Source organism: Phaenicophaeus curvirostris, unplaced genomic scaffold (genome assembly GCF_032191515.1).
Source record: "Phaenicophaeus curvirostris isolate KB17595 unplaced genomic scaffold, BPBGC_Pcur_1.0 scaffold_499, whole genome shotgun sequence".
NCBI classification, from domain to species: Eukaryota; Metazoa; Chordata; class Aves; order Cuculiformes; family Cuculidae; genus Phaenicophaeus; species Phaenicophaeus curvirostris.
Genome location: NW_027207068.1, coordinates 37883 through 55940, shown reverse-complemented (window position 1 = coordinate 55940; position 18058 = coordinate 37883). Strand labels below are relative to the sequence as shown.

General features: G+C 62.0%; 1 protein-coding gene across 1 annotated transcript; it reads right to left on the bottom strand.

Annotated features, from left to right (window-relative positions):
* Positions 1–966: 966 nt before the first annotated feature.
* On the bottom strand, positions 967–17464 carry LOC138735160 (synapsin-1-like). Its single transcript, XM_069883064.1, has 13 exons — positions 17301–17464; positions 15323–15380; positions 14516–14598; positions 12379–12532; positions 11536–11634; positions 10743–10805; positions 9579–9721; positions 7985–8053; positions 7795–7897; positions 4425–4562; positions 4050–4113; positions 1219–2350; positions 967–1122 (listed from the first exon to the last, which is right to left on the bottom strand). The coding sequence occupies exons 1-13, from the start codon at positions 17462–17464 to the stop codon at positions 1065–1067; spliced, it is 2328 nt and encodes a 775-aa protein (XP_069739165.1). The 3' UTR covers positions 967–1064.
* Between the last annotated feature and the right edge of the window lie 594 nt (positions 17465–18058).

Below are 18058 nucleotides of genomic sequence, written 5' to 3'. Positions count from 1 at the left end.
AATTTTGGGGAAAATCAGCCAATTTTGAGGGAAAATCAGCCAATTTGGGGGGAAAATCAGCCAATTTTGGGGGAAAATCAGCCAATTTTGGGGGAAAATCAGCCAATTTTGAGGAAAATCAGCCAATTTTGGGGGAAAATCGGCCAATTTGGGGGGAAATCAGCCAATTTTGGGGAAAATCGGCCAATTTGGGGGAAAATCAGGCAATTCGGGGGGAAAATCAGCCAATTTTGGGTAAAATTAGGCAATTTGGGGGAAAATCGGCCAATTCTGGGGGAAATCAGTCAATTTTGGGGAAAATCGGCCAATTTTGGGGAAAAAATCAGACAATTTTGCGAAAATCAGCCAATTTTGGGGAAAATCAGCCAATTTTGAGGAAAACGGGAAAATTTTGGGGAGAATCCCCCGTTTTCAGGGGGAAATTACCCAATTTGTGGTATTTTTCAAATAAATCAGCCCCTTCTGTGCGGGAATCCCATGGTTTTGGGGGTGAATCATCCAAATTAGAGGAAAATAAGTCAATTTGGGGCGGAATCGCTGGATTTTTGAGAGGAAACCCCACAGATTTGAGGAAAATCCAGCAGTTTTGAGGGGGGGGGAAGCTTTATTTGCTAATAGGGGGCGTGGCCAAGCGAGGGGGCGTGGCTAGTAGGGCGATGATCACGTGATGGGGCGGGGCCAAGCGAGGGGGCGTGGCTAGTGGGGCGGTGATCACGTGATGGGGCGGGGCCAAGCGAGGGGGCGTGGCTAGTGGGGCTGTGATCACGTGATGGGGCGGGGGCCAAGCGAGGGGGCGGGGCTTACACGGTCACTATTGCACATAGACCCCCCCCAGCCAAGGGGTCTGGGGGCTGAGGGGGCGGGGCTTGAGGCAGGGGGCGTGGCCTGTGGGGTCACGTGTGCCAGTGGGCGGGGCTTAAGGGGTGGGTGGGGCTTAAGGGCAGCGATTGAGGGCGGGGCTTGCTCTATAGGGCCCTATAGAGAGGCGGGGCTTCCATAAGGGGGCGTGGCTTTGAGGAGGGGGCGTGGCTTTGAGGAGGGGGCGTGGCTTGCAACCCCCTCCCTCACTCGAAGAAGGAGGCGAAGCTTTGCCGCAGGGCGCGGAGGCTCTCGGGGGCGGGGCTGGAGGAGGAAGAGGGGGCGTGGTCAGAGAGGAGGGGGCGTGGCCTGCGCGGATAAGCCACGCCTCCCTCTCCTTTAGGCCACGCCCACACTCACCTGGGGGCGGCGCCCGGCTTGGGGGCCAAGGGCGGCTTGGGGGACCCGGGGGGGCGGGGCTGAGCAGCAGGGGGAGGGGCTTTAGGACCCTGGGGGTGGGGCTGAGGGGCAGTGGGCGGGGCTTGAGGGCCCTGTGGGCGGGGCTGAGGGGCGGTGGGCGGGGCTTGAGGGCGGGGTTGTGGAGTGGGCGTGGCCTGAGGGCCCTGGGGGCGGGGCTGAGGGGCGGTGGGCGGGGCTTTAGGACCCTGCGGACGTGGCTGAGCAGCAGTGGGAGGGGCTTGAGGCCCTTGGGGGCGGGGCTGAGCAGCAGTGGGAGGGGGTTTAGGACCCTGGGGGTGGGGGTGGGAAGGGGGCGGGGCTTGAGGGCCCTGGGGGCGGGGCTGAGGAGCAGTGGGCGGGGCTTGAGGGCCCAGTGGGCGGGGCTGAGGGGCAGTGGGCGGGGCTTGAGGTCCCACCGAGTGCCGCTGAGGGGAAGTGGGCGGGGCTTGAGGCCCCGGGGGGAGGGGCTGAGGGGAGGTGGGCGGGGCCTGAGGGCTCTTGGGGCGGGGCTGAGCGGCGCTGGGAGGAGCCTGAGGGCCCTGGGGGCGGGGCTGGAGGGTGGGCGGGGCCTGAGGGCCCTGGGGGCGGGGCTGAGCGGCAGTGGGCGTGGCCTGAGGGCTCTTGGGGCGGGGCTGAGGGGAGGTGGGCGGGGCTTGAGGCCCTGGGGGGCGGGGCTGGGGTGAAGTAGGCGGGGCTTGTGGCCCCTGTGGGCGGGCCTGAGGAGTGGGCGTGGCTTGTGGGCCCTGTGGGCGGGGCTGGGAGGCGAGGGGCGGGGCTTGAGGCCCCTGTGGGCGGGGCTGGGAGGCGAGGGGCGGGGCTTGAGGCCCCTGGGGGCGGGGCTGAGCGACAGTGGGCGGGGCTTGAGGGCCTTGGGGGCGGGGCTGAGCGGTGCCCGGGGCTTTAGGACCCAGGGGGCGCGTCTGGGGGGCTGTGGGCGTGGCCTGAGGGCTCTTGGGGCGGGGCTGAGGGGAGGGGGGCGGGGCTTGTGGCTCCAGGGGGCGGGGCTGGGCGGCCCCTCGCTGGTGGGCGGGGTCAGGTGAGGCCACGCCCCCTGGTGGGCGGGGCGGGGCGGGACCAGGCGAGGCCGGGGCTCCTGCGGAAAGAAGGGGGGGGGGAGGTTAAGGGGGAGGGGCTTGAGGGGGAGGGGCTTAAGGGGGGAGGGGAACCAGCGAATTGAGGGGAATCCTCCAGATTGGGGGGAATCAGCCAATATCGGGGAAAATCAGGGAGTTTTGGACCCCAAATCATCCAGTTTGGGGGAAATTAGCCAGATTTAGGGGTCAATCCCCAAAATTTGGGAGGAAATCAACAAATTTTGGGGGAAATTGGACAGTTTGGAGGAGAATCTGGTGATTTCGGGGGGGAAATCGACAGATTTGGAGGGGAAAATGATAAAATTTGGGGGAAATATCAAAATTTTGAGGGAAATATCAAAATTTTGAGGGAAAAATGACAAAATTTGGGGGAAATCTCAAAATTTTGAGGGAAAAATCACAAAATTCGGAGCAAAACTCAAAATTTGGAGGGAAAAATCACAAAATTTGGGAGAAATCTCGAAATTTAGAGGGAAAATCACAAAATTTGGGGGAAATCTCGAAATGTGGAGGGAAAATCACAAAATTTGGGGGAAATCTCGAAATTTGGAGGGAAAATCACAAAATTTGGGGGAAATCTCAAAATTTGGAGGGAAAAATCACAAAATTTGGGGGAATCTCAAAATTTGGAGGGAAAATCACAAAATTTGGGGGAAACTCAAAATTTGGAGGGAAAATCACAAAATTTGGGGGAAATCTCAAAATTTTGAGGGAAAAATCACAAAATTCGGAGCAAAACTCAAAATTTGGAGGGAAAAATCACAAAATTTGGGGGAAATCTTGAAATTTAGAGGGAAAATCACAAAATTTGGGGGAAATCTCAAAATTTGGAGGGAAAAATCACAAAATTTGGGGGAATCTCAAAATTTGGAGGGAAAATCACAAAATTTGGGGGAAATCTCAAAATTTGGAGGGAAAAATCACAGAATTTGTGGTCAAATCACCTAATTGGGGGGGAAATTGTTGAATTTTGCAGGTGAATCACCCAATTTTGGAAGAAAATGACCCAGTCTGAGGGAAATCCCCGATTTTGGGGAGGATCAGCCAGTTTTAGGGGTTAATCCCCCAAATTTGGAGGAAATTCCTGAATTTGGAGGTAAATCAGACAGTTTGGGGGGGAAATCGGGCGACTTTGAGGGGAAATCACCAGATTTGAGGTGAAAATCACCAAATCTGGGGGGAAAAATCACTCAGTTTGGGGAAAAACCATCAAATTTGGGGGAAAATCATCAAATTTTGAGGAAAATCACCAAATTTGGGGGGAAAGAACCAAATTTGGGGGGGCAAATCACCAAATGGGGGGGGGAAACACTCAATTTGGGGGAAAATCATCAAATTTGGAGGAAAATCACCAAATTTTGGGGGAAAGAACCAGATTCTGAGGAAAATCACCAAATTTTGGGGGAAAGAACCAAATTCTGAGGAAAATCACCAAATTTTGGGGGAAAGAACCAAATTCTGAGGAAAATCACCAAATTTTGGGGGAAAGAACCAAATTTTGGGGGGCAAATCACCAAATTTTGGGGGAAAAACCACTCAATTTGGGGGAAAATCATCAAATTTTGAGGAAAATCACCAAATTTTGGGGGAAAGAACCAAATTTTGAGGAAAATCACCAAATTTTGGGGGAAATCACCAAATTTGGGGGGGCAAATCACCAAATGGGGGGGGTCCCGGGGCTTTGTGGGGGTCACTCACCCTGGGGGGGGGGTCGCTGCTGCAGGGAGGTCCCCGACCGGGGGGACCCCGGGGGCGCCGGCGTCTGTGGGACAGAAATGGGGGGGGGGGCGGTCAAGACCCTGTGGGGCCCCCCAAAACCTCCTGGAGGACTTGGGGGGCTCCTGGAGGGTCTTGGGGGGCTCCTGGAGGGTCTTGGGGACCTCCTGGAGGGTCTTGGGGGGCTCCTGGAGGGTCTTGGGGACCTCAGGAGGGATCTTGGGGGGGTTCCTGGAGGACTTGAGGACCTCAGGAGGGATCTTGGGGGGGCTCCAGGAGGACTCTGGGGGCTCCAGGAGGTTCCAGAAGGTTCTGGAGGACTCGGGGGGCCCCAGGAGGATGTTGGGGTGCGGTTACCTGCGGCCGCGGCCGAGCAGGAGAAGGACTTGGGGGTCGAGGAAGCTCCGACCTCATCCGAGCCAGAACCAGCTCCACGATGTGACCTCGATCCTCGGCCGCTCCCGGTCCCACCAGCGGCATCCAGGACCCCAGCACCTGCCGGGGGGACACAGGGGGGGGTCTTGGGGGGCTCCCGGAGGGGTCTTGGGGGGCTCCCGGAGGACTTGGGGGGCTCCTGGAGGACTTGGGGACCTCGGGAGGGGTCTTAGGGACCTCAGTGGGGGTCTTGGGGGGCTCCTGGAGGACTTGGAGAGCTCAGAAGGGGTCTTGGGGGGCTCCCGGAGGACTTGGGGACCCCAGGACGGGGTCTTGGGGGGCTCCTGGAGGACTTGGGGGGCTCAGGAGGGGACCTGGGGGGCTCCTGGAGGACTTGGGGTCTCCAGGGGGGTCTTGGGGGGCTCCTGGAGGACTTGGGGACCTTGAGAGGGGTCTTGGGGGGCTCCTAGAGGACTTGGAGGGCTCAGGGGGGGTCTTGGAGACCTCAGAAGGGGTCTTGGGGGGCTCCCGGAGGACTTGGGGACCCCAGGACGGGGTCTTGGGGGGCTCCTGGAGGACTTGAGGGGCTCAGGAGGGGACCTGGGGGGCTCCTGGAGGACTTGGGGACCCCAGGACGGGGTCTTGGGGGGCTCCTAGAGGACTTGGGGGGCTCCGGGGGGGTCTTGGGGGGCTCCTGGAGGACTTGGAGACCTCAGAAGGGGTCTTGGGGGGCTCCGGGGGGGTCTTGGGGAGCTCCTAGAGGACTTGGGGACCTCAGAAGGGGTCTTGGGGGGCTCCCAGAGGACTTGGGGGGCTCAGAGGGGGCCTTGGAGGGCTCCTGGAGGACTTGGGGACCTCGGGAGGGGTCTTGGGGGGCTCCTGGAGGACTTGGGGGGCTCCTGGAGGACTTGGGGACCTCAGAAGGGGTCTTGGGGACCTCAGTGGGGGTCTTGGGGGGCTCCCGGAGGACTTGGGGACCTCAGAAGGGGTCTTGGGGACCTCAGTGGGGGTCTTGGGGGGCTCCCGGAGGACTTGGGGGGCTCCTGGAGGACTTGGGGACCTTGGGAAGTGACCATGAGGGTCCTGAGTGACCATGAGGGACCTGGGTGACCATGAGGGATCTGAGTGACCATGAGGGTCCTGAGTGACCAGGAGGGACTCAGGTATCTCAGATGGGACCTGAGTGACCAGGAGGGACCTGAGTGACCTGAGTGACCAAGAGGGACCTGAGGGACCTGAGTGACCAGGAGGGACTCGGGTATCTCAGATGGGACCTGAGTGACCAGGAGGGACCTGAGTGACCTGAGTGACCAGGAGGGACTCGGGTATCTCAGATGGGACCTGAGTGACCAGGAGGGATCTGAGTGACCAGGAGGGACCTGGGTGACCATGAGGGACCTGGGTGACCATGAGGGATTCAGGTATCTCAGATGGGACCTGAGTGACCATGAGGGATCTGAGTGACCAGGAGGGACTTGGGTGACCATGAGGGACTCGGGTATCTCAGATGGGACCTGAGTGACCATGAGGGTCCTGAGTGACCAGGAGGGACTCAGGTATCTCAGATGGGACCTGAGTGACCAGGAGGGACCTGAGTGACCTGAGTGACCATGAGGGACTCGGGTATCTCAGATGGGACCTGAGTGACCAGGAGGGATCTGAGTGACCAGGAGGGACCTGGGTGACCATGAGGGACTCGGGTATCTCAGATGGGACCTGAGTGACCAGGAGGGACCTGAGTGACCAGGAGAGACCTGAGTGACCACGAGGGACCTGAGTGACCATGAAGGACCTGAGTGACCAGGAGGGACCTGGGTGACCAGGAGGGACTCAGGTATCTCAGATGGGACCTGAGTGACCAGGAGGGACCTGAGTGACCAGGAGGGACCTGGGTGACCAGGAGGGACCTGGGTGACCATGAGGGATCTGGGTGACCATGAGGGATCTGAGTGACCAGGAGGGACCTGGGTGACCATCAGGGACCTGAGTGACCATGAGGGACCTGAGTGACCAGGAGGGACCTGAGTGACCAGGAGGGAGTCGGGTATCTCAGATGGGACCTGAGTGACCATGAGGGACCTGAGTGACCAGGAGGGACCTGAGTGACCAGGAGGGACCTGGGTGACCATCAGGGACCTGAGTGACCATGAGGGACCTGAGTGACCAGGAGGGACCTGAGTGACCAGGAGGGAGTCGGGTATCTCAGATGGGACCTGAGTGACCATGAGGGACCTGAGTGACCAGGAGAGACCTGAGTGACCAGGAGGGACTCGGGTATCTCAGATGGGACCTGAGTCACCAGGAGGGACCTGAGTGACCAGGAGGGACCTGAGTGACCAGGAGGGACTCAGGTATCTCAGATGGGACCTGAGTGACCAGGAGGGTCCTGAGTGACCAGGAGGGATCTGAGTGACCAGGAGGGACTCGGGTATCTCAGATGGGACCTGAGTGACCATGAGGGACCTGAGTGACCAGGAGGGACCTGGGTGACCAGGAGGGACCTGAGTGACCAGGAGGGACTCAGGTATCTCAGATGGGACCTGAGTGACCAGGAGGGACCTGAGTGACCATGAGGGACTCGGGTATCTCAGATGGGACCTGGGTGACCAGGAGGGTCCTGAGTGACCAGGAGGGACTCGGGTATCTCAGATGGGACCTGAGTGACCAGGAGGGTCCTGAGTGACCAGGAGGGATCTGAGTGACCAGGAGGGACTCGGGTATCTCAGATGGGACCTGAGTGACCATGAGGGACCTGAGTGACCAGGAGGGACCTGGGTGACCAGGAGGGACTCAGGTATCTCAGATGGGACCTGAGTGACCATGAGGGACCTGAGTGACCAGGAGGGACCTGGGTGACCAGGAGGGACTCAGGTATCTCAGATGGGACCTGAGTGACCAGGAGGGTCCTGAGTGACCAGGAGGGACTCGGGTATCTCAGATGGGACCTGAGTGACCAGGAGGGACCTGAGTGACCATGAGGGACCTGAGTGACCAGGAGGGACTCGGGTATCTCAGATGTGACCTGAGTGACCATGAGGGACCTGAGGGACCTGAGGGACCATGAGGGACTCGGGTATCTCAGATGGGACCTGAGTGACCAGGAGGGACCTGAGTGACCAGGAGGGACTCGGGTATCTCAGATGGGACCTGAGTGACCATGAGGGTCCTGAGTGACCATGAGGGATCTGAGTGACCAGGAGGGACCTGAGTGACCAGGAGGGACTCGGGTATCTCAGATGGGACCTGAGTGACCAGGAGGGACCTGAGTGACCACGAGGGACCCGGGTGACCGCGAGGGGACCCGGGCTCCCCCCCGGTTGGGGTGCAGCCCCCCCAGGTGTCACCCTCGTACCTGGTCGATGGCCTCGCGGCCGTCGGGCGCCCGTTGAGCCTCCACCGCACACACCTCGACGCCCCCGAAGAGCCTCGAGCAGGCGTCCACCCACGCCCGGTGCCTTTGGGGGGACACAGGGACACCCCCAGACCCTCAGTGTCCCCTCAGTGTCCCCTTGGGGTCCCCCCCAGCCCCCCCGGCCCCTCACCGGGGACTCAGCGCCATCGGCTCCACCTTCACCTCCTCCCCGGGGGCGTCTCCGGGCCCCGGCGACCACCTTGGGGGGGGGCAGGGGGGGACGTGGGGACACCGGGGACCCCCATGTCCCCATGTCCCCAATGTCCCCCCATGCCCTCAATGGCCCCCAATGGCCCCTGTGACCCCCCACATCCCCATGTCCCCAATGTCCCCCTGTCCCCATGTCCCCAATGTCCCCCCCATGTCCACACATCCCCCCATGTCCCCATGTCCCCAATGTCCCCAATGTCCCCATGTCCCCATGTCCCCAATGTCCCCCTGTCCCCCCCATGTCCGCACATCCCCCCATGTCCCCATGTCCCCCCACATCTCCAATGTCCCCATGTCCTCAATGTCCCCACATCCCCCATATCCCCAATGTCCCCTCTATGTCCCCATGTCCCCCACATCCCCATGTCCCCCCCATGTCCCCATATCCCCCATATCCTCAATGTCCCCTCTATGTCCCCATGTCCCCCCACATCCCCCCAATGTCCCTATATCCCCCATATCCCCCCATGTCCCCATGTCCCCCCATGTCCCCAATGTCCCCAATGTCCCCCACATCCCCATGTCCCCCCAAGTCCCCACGTCCCCATGTCCCTCTACGTCCCCCAATGTCCCTATATCCCCCCATGTCCCCCCATATCCCCCATGTCTCCCCATGTCCCCATGTCCCTCCATGTCCCCCCAATGTCCCCAATGTCCCTATATCCCCCATGTCCCCCCAAAGTCCCCATATCCCCCATGTCCCCATGTCCCCCCACATCTCCAATGTCCCCATGTCCTCAATGTCCCCACGTGTCCCTCACATCCCCATGTCCCCCCAATGTCCCCAATGTCCCTATATCCCCCATATCCCCCCACGTCCCCATGTCCCCATGTCCCTCCATGTCCCCATGTCCCTCCATGTCCCTATGTCCTCCATGTCCCCCCCATGTCCCCATGTCCCTATATCCCCCATATCCCCCCACGTCCCCATGTCCCCATGTCCTCAATGTCCCCCCATGTCCCCCCACATCCCCCCAGTGTCCCCAATGTCCCTATATCCCCCATGTCCCCATGTCCCCCCATGTCCCTCATGTCCCCCCAAGTCCCCATGTCCCCATGTCCCCCCACATCTCCAATGTCCCCATGTCCTCAATGTCCCCCCATGTCCCCCCACATCCCCCATGTCCCCATGTCCCCCCATGTCCCCATACCCCCCCACATCCCCATGTCCCCCCGTGTCCCCATGTCCTTCATGTCCCCCCATATCCCCCCATATCCCCCATGCCCCCAATGTCCCCATATCCCCCATATCCCCCATGTCCCCCCAAGTCCCCACGTCCCTCCACGTCCCCCAATGTCCCCAATGTCCCTATATCCCCCATGTCCCCATGTCCCCCCATGTCCCCCCCTTGTCCCCCCATGTCCCTCATGTCCCCAAGTCCCCATGTCCCCATGTCCCCATGTCCCCCCACATCTCCAATGTCCCCACATCCTCAATGTCCCCCCATGTCCCCATGTCCCCCCTGTCCCCCCATGTCCCCCCTGTCCCCCCTGTCCCCCCCGTCCCCGCTGACCTGAGGGCTCTGTACTGGGTCCCGATGCGCTGGACCCGCAGCCGCTGGCCGCCCCCCGGCCCCCCGCTGACCAGCGCCCCGGCCCTCGCGGCCCCCATGGCCGCGGCCACCACCCCCAGCGCCTCCGGGCTCCCCACGCGCACCTGGGGGGACACCGCCTGCACTGGGGGCACTGGGGGGGACTGGGGGGCACTGGGAGGGACTGGGGGGGACTGGGAGGGACTGGGAGGGACTGGGGGGCACTGGGAGGGGACTGGGGGGCACTGGGAGGGGACTGGGGGGCACTGGGAGGCACTGGGAGGGGACTGGGAGGGACTGGGGGGCACTGGGAGGGCACTGGGAGGGACTGGGAGGGCACTGGGAGGGACTGGGAGGGACTGGGGGGCACTGGGAGGGGACTGGGGGGCACTGGGAGGGGACTGGGAGGGACTGGGAGGGACTGGGAGGGACTGGGAGGGACTGGGGGGCACTGGGAGGGGACTGGGGGGCACTGGGAGGGGACTGGGGGGCACTGGGAGGGGACTGGGAGGGACTGGGAGGGACTGGGAGGGCACTGGGAGGGCACTGGGAGGGGACTGGGAGGGGACTGGGGGGGGACTGGGGGGGGACTGGGGGGGGACTGGGGGGGGACTGGGAGGGACTGGGAGGGACTGGGAGGGGACTGGGGGGGACTGGGAGGGACTGGGAGGGGACTGGGGGGGGACTGGGAGGGACTGGGAGGGGACTGGGAGGGACTGGGAGGGGACTGGGGGGGGACTGGGGGGGGACTGGGGGGGGACTGGGAGGGACTGGGAGGGACTGGGAGGGCACTGGGAGGGACTGGGAAGGACTGGGAGGGGACTGGGAGGGACTGGGAGGGACTGGGGGGCACTGGGAGGGGACTGGGGGGCACTGGGAGGGGACTGGGGGGCACTGGGAGGCACTGGGAGGGGACTGGGAGGGGACTGGGAGGGACTGGGGGGCACTGGGAGGGGACTGGGAGGCACTGGGGGGCACTGGGGGGGGACTGGGAGGCACTGGGACACACTCAGAGGGGACTGGGAGGGACTGGGAGGCACTGGGAGGGGACTGGGAGCCAGAGCGTGGCGGCTCCTTTAAGGGGCGTGGTCTGTGGGGAGGGGGCGTGACCATTGACCATATATGGTATTGGGGGCGTGGCCTCACCTGTCCGACCCCGGGGGGGGCGGGGCTGAGCGTCACCAGCATCGGGAAGGAGGCGGCGGCCACCTGGGGGTCCCAGTAACACCAGTGACACCCCCAGTGCGTCCCAGTCACCCCCCCGAGCCTCCCAGTACCCCTCCCAGAGCTCCCAGTGCCTTCCAGTCCCCCCTCGGTGCCTTCCCAGTGCTCCCAGTACCCCCCCAGTGCCTCCCAGTCACCTCCCAGTGCTCCCAGTGCCCTCCCAGTGCCTCCCAGTCCCTCCCAGTGCTCACCAGTGCCTCCCAGTCACCCCTCAGTCCCCTCCCAGTGCCTCCCAGTCCTTCCCAGTGCCTCCCAGTGCCTCCCAGAGCTCCCAGTGCCTCCCAGTCCCCCCTCGGTGCCTTCCCAGTGCTCCCAGTACCCCCCCAGTGCCTCCCAGTCACCTCCCAGTGCTCCCAGTGCCCTCCCAGTGCTCCCAGTTACCCCTTAGTCCCCTCCCAGTGCCTCCCAGTCCCTCCCAGTGCTCACCAGTCCCCTCCCAGTGCCTCCCAGTGCCCTCCCAGTGCCTCCCAGTCACCCCTCAGCCCCTCCCAGTCCCTCCCAGTGCCTCCCAGTCCCTCCCAGTCCCTCCCAGTCCCTCCCAGTCACCCCTCAGTCCCCTCCCAGTACCTCCCAGTCCTTCCCAGTCCCTCCCAGTGCTCACCAGTGCCCTCCCAGTGCCTCCCAGTGCCCTCCCAGTGCTCCCAGTACCCCCCCAGTGCCTCCCAGTTACCCCTTAGTCCCCTCCCAGTCCCTCCCAGTGCCTCCCAGTGCTCACCAGTCCGCGGGGGCGGTTGCAGTACCGCTGGGGTACCAGTGGAAAGGCCTCGGGCCCCAGTTCCCGCTGCAGCTGGGCCAACTGGGCAAACTGGGAGCACTGGGAATGTCGGGGGGGGGAGGGGGGCAGGCGCCGCAGCCCCTCCCAGTGCTCCCAGTTTGCCCCAGTAGCCCTCCCAGAGCCCACGCGCTCCACTAGCCACCTCCCAGTGCTCACCAGTCCCTCCCAGTGCCCCCCAGTCCCCCACCAGTGGCCTCCCAGTCCCCATCCCAGTCCCTCCCAGTGCGTCCCAGTGTCTCCCAGTCCCTCCCAGTGCCCCCCAGTCCCCTCCCAGTGCCCCCCAGTCCCTTCCTATCCCTTCCCAGTCCCTCCCAGTCCTCTCCCAGTCCCCTCCCAGTGCCTCCCAGTCCCCTCCCAGTCCCTCCCAGTCCCTCCCAGTGCCCCCCAGTCCCCTCCCAGTCCCTCCCAGTCCCTCCCAGTCCCCTCCCAGTCCCCTCCCAGTCCCTCCCAGTCCCCTCCCAGTCCCTCCCAGTCCCTCCCAGTAACCTCCTAGTCCCCTCCCAGTCCCCTCCCAGTCCCTCCCAGTCCCTCCCAGTCCCTCCCAGTCCCTCCCAGTCCCTCCCAGTCCCCTCCCATCCCCTCCCAGTCCCTCCCAGTCCCTTCCCATCCCCTCCCAGTCCCTCCCAGTCCCTCCCAGTCCCCTCCCAGTCCCCTCCCATCCCCTCCCAGTCCCTCCCAGTCCCTTCCCATCCCCTCCCAGTCCCTCCCAGTCCCCTCCCAGTCCCCTCCCAGTCCCTCCCAGTCCCCTCCCAGTGCCCCCCAGTGCCCCCCAGTGCCCCTCACCAGTCGGGGGGGGTGTGCGAGGGCGCAGAGGGCGGGGAGGGGGGGGGCGCTGGGGACCCCCCCGAGCTGCAGCCCCAGGAGCAGCCGCCGAGGGGTCCCCCCCGCGCCCCCCCCCGGCGCCTCCCGCACCAGCACGAAGTCGGGGCGCAGCCTCCTGGGGGGGGGGGGGAGGCGGCTGTGACCCCCCAAAAATCAACCCGACACCCCAAGATCTGAGCCTGAACCCCCAAATCTGAGCCTGAACCCCCTAAAATCTGAGCCTGAACCCCCAAATCTGAGCCTGAACTCCAAAATCTGAGCCTGAACTCCCTAAAATCTGAGCCTGAACCCCCAAATCTGACCCTGAACTCCCTAAAATCTGACCCTGAACCCCCAAATCTGAACCTGAACCCCCGAAATCTGAGCCTGAACCCCCAAACCTGAGCCTGAACCCCCAAAATCTGAGCCTGAACCCCAAAATCTGAGCCTGAACCCACTAAAATCTGACCCTGAACCCCAAAATCTGACCCTGAACCCCAAAATCTGACACTGAAACCCCGAAATCTGAGCCTGAACCCCCAAATCTGAGCCTGAACCCCCAAATCTGACCCTGAACTCCCTAAAATCTGACCCTGAACCCCCAAATCTTAACCTGAACCCCCTAAAATCTGACCCTGAACCCCCAAATCTGAGCCTGAACCCCCAAAATCTGACCCTGAACCCCAAAATCTGAGCCTGAAACCCCGAAATCTGAGCCTGAACCCCCAAACCTGAGCCTGAACCCCCAAAATCTGACCCTGAACCCCCAAATCTGAACCTGAACCCCCCAAAAATGATCCTGAACCCCAAAATCTGACCCTGAACCCCCAAAAAATTACCCTGAACCCCAAATCTGACCCTGAATTCCCTAAAATCTGACCCTGAACCCCCAAAAAATGATCCTGAACCCCCAAATCTGACCCTGAACCCCCAAAATCTGACCCTGAACTCCCTAAAATCTGACCCTGAACCCCCCAAAAATGATCCTGAACCCCAAAATCTGACCCTGATCCCCTAAAATCTGACCCTGAACCCCCAAAAAATGATCCTGTACCCCTAAAATCTGACCCTGAACCCCAAAATCTGAGCCTGAACCTGAAAATCTGACCCTGAACCCCCAAAATCTGACCCTGAACCCCCAAAATCTGAACCTGAACCCCCAAAATCTGACCCTGAACACCCAAAATCTGAGCCTGAACCCCAAAATCTGACCCTGAACCCCAAAATCTGAGCCTTAACCCTCAAAATCTGAGCCTGAATCCTCAAAATCTGAGCCTGAACCCCAAAAAAATGAGCCTGAACCCCCAAAATCTGAGCCTGAACCCCAAAATCTGACCCTGAACCCCCGAAATCTGAGCCTTAACCCCCAAAATCTGAGCCTGAAACCCCAAAATCTGAGCTTTAACCCCCAAAAACTTACCCTGAACCCCCAAATCTGAGCCTGAACCCCCTAAAATCTGACCCTGAACCCCAAAATCTGAGCCTGAACCTGAAAATCTGACCCTGAACCCCCAAAATCTGACCCTGAACCCCCAAAATCTGAACCTGAACCCCCAAAATCTGACCCTGAACACCCAAAATCTGAGCCTGAATCCTAAAATCTGAGCCTGAACCCCCAAATCTGAGCCTGAACCCCCAAATCAGACCTTGAACCCCCAAAATCTGACCCTGAACACCCCAAATCTGAGCCTGAACCCCCCAAAAATGATCCTGAACCCCAAAATCTCACCCTGACTCCCCCAAAATGACCCCAAACCCCACAAATCTCACCTTGACCCCCTCAAAAATCAACCCGAACCCCCCAAAAATGACCCTGAACCCCCAAAAATCACCCAACCTCCCCCAAAATGACCCCAAACTCCACAAAAATGACCCTGACCCCCCAAAAATGACCTCAACCCCCCCAAATCTGATCCTGAACCCCCCAAAAATGACCCTGAACCCCCCCCAATCTGATCCTGAACCCCCCAAAATGACCCTGAACCCCCTAAAATGACTTCAAACCCCTCGAATATGACCCTGATCCCCCCCAATCCCACCCCGAACCCCCAAATCCCACTTTTTCTCCCCAGATCTTCCCCCTTGCCCCCCAAAGTGGGGGGGGGACCCCAAAACCCACCTGGTGCCCCCGCGGGGGGAGTCGATGGTGACGCTGAGGGCGCCGTGGGTGGAGGCCACGAGGGAGAGCTCGGAGAACTGAGCCTGGGGGGGCACCCCGAAATCCAGGGGGACCCCAAAACCCACAGGGACCCCAAAACCCAACCCAGGGTCCCCAAAAATCCAACTCAGGGACCCCAAAACCAACCCAGGGACCCTAAAATCAACCCAGGGACCCCAAAACCAACCTAGGGACCCCCAAAATCCGCACCAGGGACCCCAAAATCCATACCAGGGACCCCAAAACCCCCCTCAGGGACCCCAAAAATCCAACTCAGGGACCCCAAAATCTGCCCCTGGGACACAAAAACCAACCCAGGGACCCCAAAAACCCACCCTGGGAACCCCCAAATCTGCCCCAGGGACCTCAAAAGCCCCAGCAGGGACCCCAAAATCCAACCCAGAGACCCCAAAACCCAACCCTGGGACCCCAAAACTAACTCAGGGACCCCAAAATCCAACCAAGAGACCCCTAAGCCACTCAAAGCACCCCAAAACCCACCCCTGGGAACCCCAAACCTCCCCATAAACCCCTCTGAGACCCCAAATTGGGTCAGAAAAGGGAGGTTTGGGGCACCCCAAAAACCTGGGGGGATCCCCAGAATCCAGGGGGACCCCAAAACCCACGCCAGGGACCAAAAAACTCACCCCAGGGACCCCCCCCAAACCATCCCGACCCCCCAAAATGGGGCTCCAGGTCCTCCAGGATGCTCCAAGAAGGGGGGTGGGGGGCACCCCAAGATGTGGGGGGGACCCCCAAAAGTCTCACCTGCTCCACTCGCAGCTCCACGTCCCCGTGGACGGATTTGCCCTTGAAAAGCTTCGTCCTGGGGGGGCCCCAACATTTTTTTGGGGGGGAGGTGCAGAAGGGGGTGGATTTGGGGGTTCAGGGGGGTTTTAGGGGGTCCCACGGGGGGATATTGAGGTCTTGGGGGGATTTTGGGGTCCCCAGGTTGGGGGGAGGGGGCTTGGGGGGGGTCCAAGGTTGGATATTGGGGTCTGGGGCGGGGATTTAGGGGTCCCGGGGGGGATTTTGGGGTCCCTAGGATGGGGGGGGCAGGATTTGGGGTCCCAGGGTTGGATTTGGGGGTCCCAGAGGGGGATTTTGGGGTCCCTAGGATGGGGGGGGGAGGATTTGGGGGTCCCGGGGGGGGATTTTGGGGTCCCTAGGATGGGGGGGGCAGGATTTGGGGGTCCCAGGGTTGGATTTGGGGGTCCCAGAGGGGGATTTTGGGGTCCCTAGGATGGGGGGGGGGGGGAGGATTTGGGGGTCCCTAGGATGGAGGGGGGGTAGGATTTGGGGGTCCCAGGGTTGGATTTGGGGGTCTGGGGGGGGATTTTGGGGTCCCTAGGATGGTGGGGGGTAGGATTTGGGGGTCCCAGGGGGGGATTTTGGGGTCTGGGGGGGGATTTTGGGGTCCCTAGGATGGAGGGGGGTAAGATTTGAGGGTCCCAGGGTTGGATTTGGGGGTCTGAGGGGGGATTTTGGGGTCCCTAGGGTGGGGGGGGAAGGATTTGGGGGTCCCAGGGTTGGATTTTGGGGTCTGGGGGGGATTTTGGGGTCCAGGGGGGGGCATTTTGGGGTCCCTAGGATGGGGGGGGGGGAGGATTTGGGGGTCCCAGGGTTGGATTTTGGGGTCTGGGGGGGGGATTTTGGGGTCCCTAGGATGGGGGGGGGAGGATTTGGGGGTCCCAGGGTTGGATTTTGGGGTCCCTAGGATGGGGGGGGTAAGATTTGAGGGTCCCAGGGTTGGATTTTGGGGTCCCAGGGTTGGATTTCGGGGTCCCTAGGATGGGGGGGGTTAAGATTTGAGGGTCCCAGGGTTGGATTTGGGGGTCTGAGGGGGGATTTTGGGGTCCCTAGGATGGGGGGGGGGAGGATTTGGGGGTCCCAGGGGGGGATTTTGGGGTCCTGGGGGGGGATTTTGGGGTCCCTAGGATCGGGGGGGGGCAGGATTTGGGGGTCCCAGGGTTGGATTTTGGGGTCTGGGGGGTGGAATTTTGGGGTCCCTAGGATGGGGGGGGGGGGGGAGGATTTGGGGGTCCCAGGGTTGGATTTGGGGGTCTGGGGGGGGGGATTTTGGGGTCCCTAGGATGGGGGGGGGGAGGATTTGGGGGTCCCAGGGTTGGATTTTGGGGCCCAGGGGGGATTTGGGGGCCCTGGGGGGGGATTTTGGGGTCCCTAGGATGGGGGGGGGAGGATTTGGGGGTCCCGGGGGGATTTTGGGGTCTTGGGGGGGATTTTGGGGTCCCTAGGAACGGGGGGGGGCAGGATTTGGGGGTCCCAGGGGGGGATTTTGGGGCCCTGGGGGGGGATTTTGGGGTCCCTAGGATGGGGGGGGGTAGGATTTGGGGGTCCCAGGGTTGGATTTGGGGGTCTGGGGGGGGGATTTTGGGGTCCCTAGGATGGGGGGGGTAGGATTTGGGGGTCCCAGGGTTGGATTTTGGGGTCCCTAGGATGGAGGGGGGGTAGGATTTGGGGGTCCCAGGGTTGGATTTGGGGGTCCCGGAGGGGGATTTTGGGGTCCCTAGGATGGGGGGGGGAGGATTTGGGGGTCTGAGGGGGGATTTTGGGGTCCCTAGGATGGAGGGGGGTAGGATTTGGGGGTCCCAGGGTTGGATTTAGGGGTCCCGGGGGGGGATTTAGGGGTCCCCAGGTTGGGGGGGATGGATTTGGGGGGTCCAAGGTGGGGGGGGGGGGATGGATTTGGGGGTGTCCGACCCCCCCCCCCCCCCTTTTTACGTACCAGTCGGTGGTGGGGGGGGCGATGACGAGCAGGAGCGGGGGGGTGGGGGGGTTCCCCGCCCCTCCCCCCACCCCGGGGACCCCCCCCCCGCCCGGGGGGTCCCCCCCGCCCCCCCCCCCCGCCAGGAAATTCCCCTCGGAAAGGCGGCGCCGCAGAAACTGCATCCCGGGGGGGGGGAGGGGAGAGAGGGGAGGGGCTATAGGGGAGAGGAGGGGGGTATAGGGGAGGGGGAGGGGCTAGAGGGGAGGGGGGGGCGAGAGGGGAGGGGCTAGAGGGGAGAGGAGGGGGGTATAGGGGCTATAGGGGCTATGGGGGGTATAGGGGTATAGGGACTATAGGGGCTATAGGGGGTATAGGGGGTATAGGGGGTATAGGGGGGTATAGGGGGTATAGGGGGGTATAGGGGGGTATAGGGGGGTATAGGGGGCTATAGAGGTATAGGAGCTATAGGGGCTTTAGGGGGCTATAGGGGTATAGGGGCTATAAAAGGTCTAGGGGCTATAGGGGCTGGGGGGGCTTTAGGGGGCTATAGAGGTCTAGGGGCTATAGGGGCTGGGGGGGTTAAGAGGTCTAGGGGCTATAGGGATATAGGGGCTATAGGGGCTGGGGGGCTTCAGGGGGCTATAGAGGTCTAGGGGCTATAGGGGCTGGGGGGTTAAGAGGTCTAGGGGCTATAGGGGCTGTAGGGGCTATAGGGGCTGGGGGGGCTTTAGGGGGCTATAGGAGCTATAGGGTTATGGGAGGTAGAGGGGCTATAA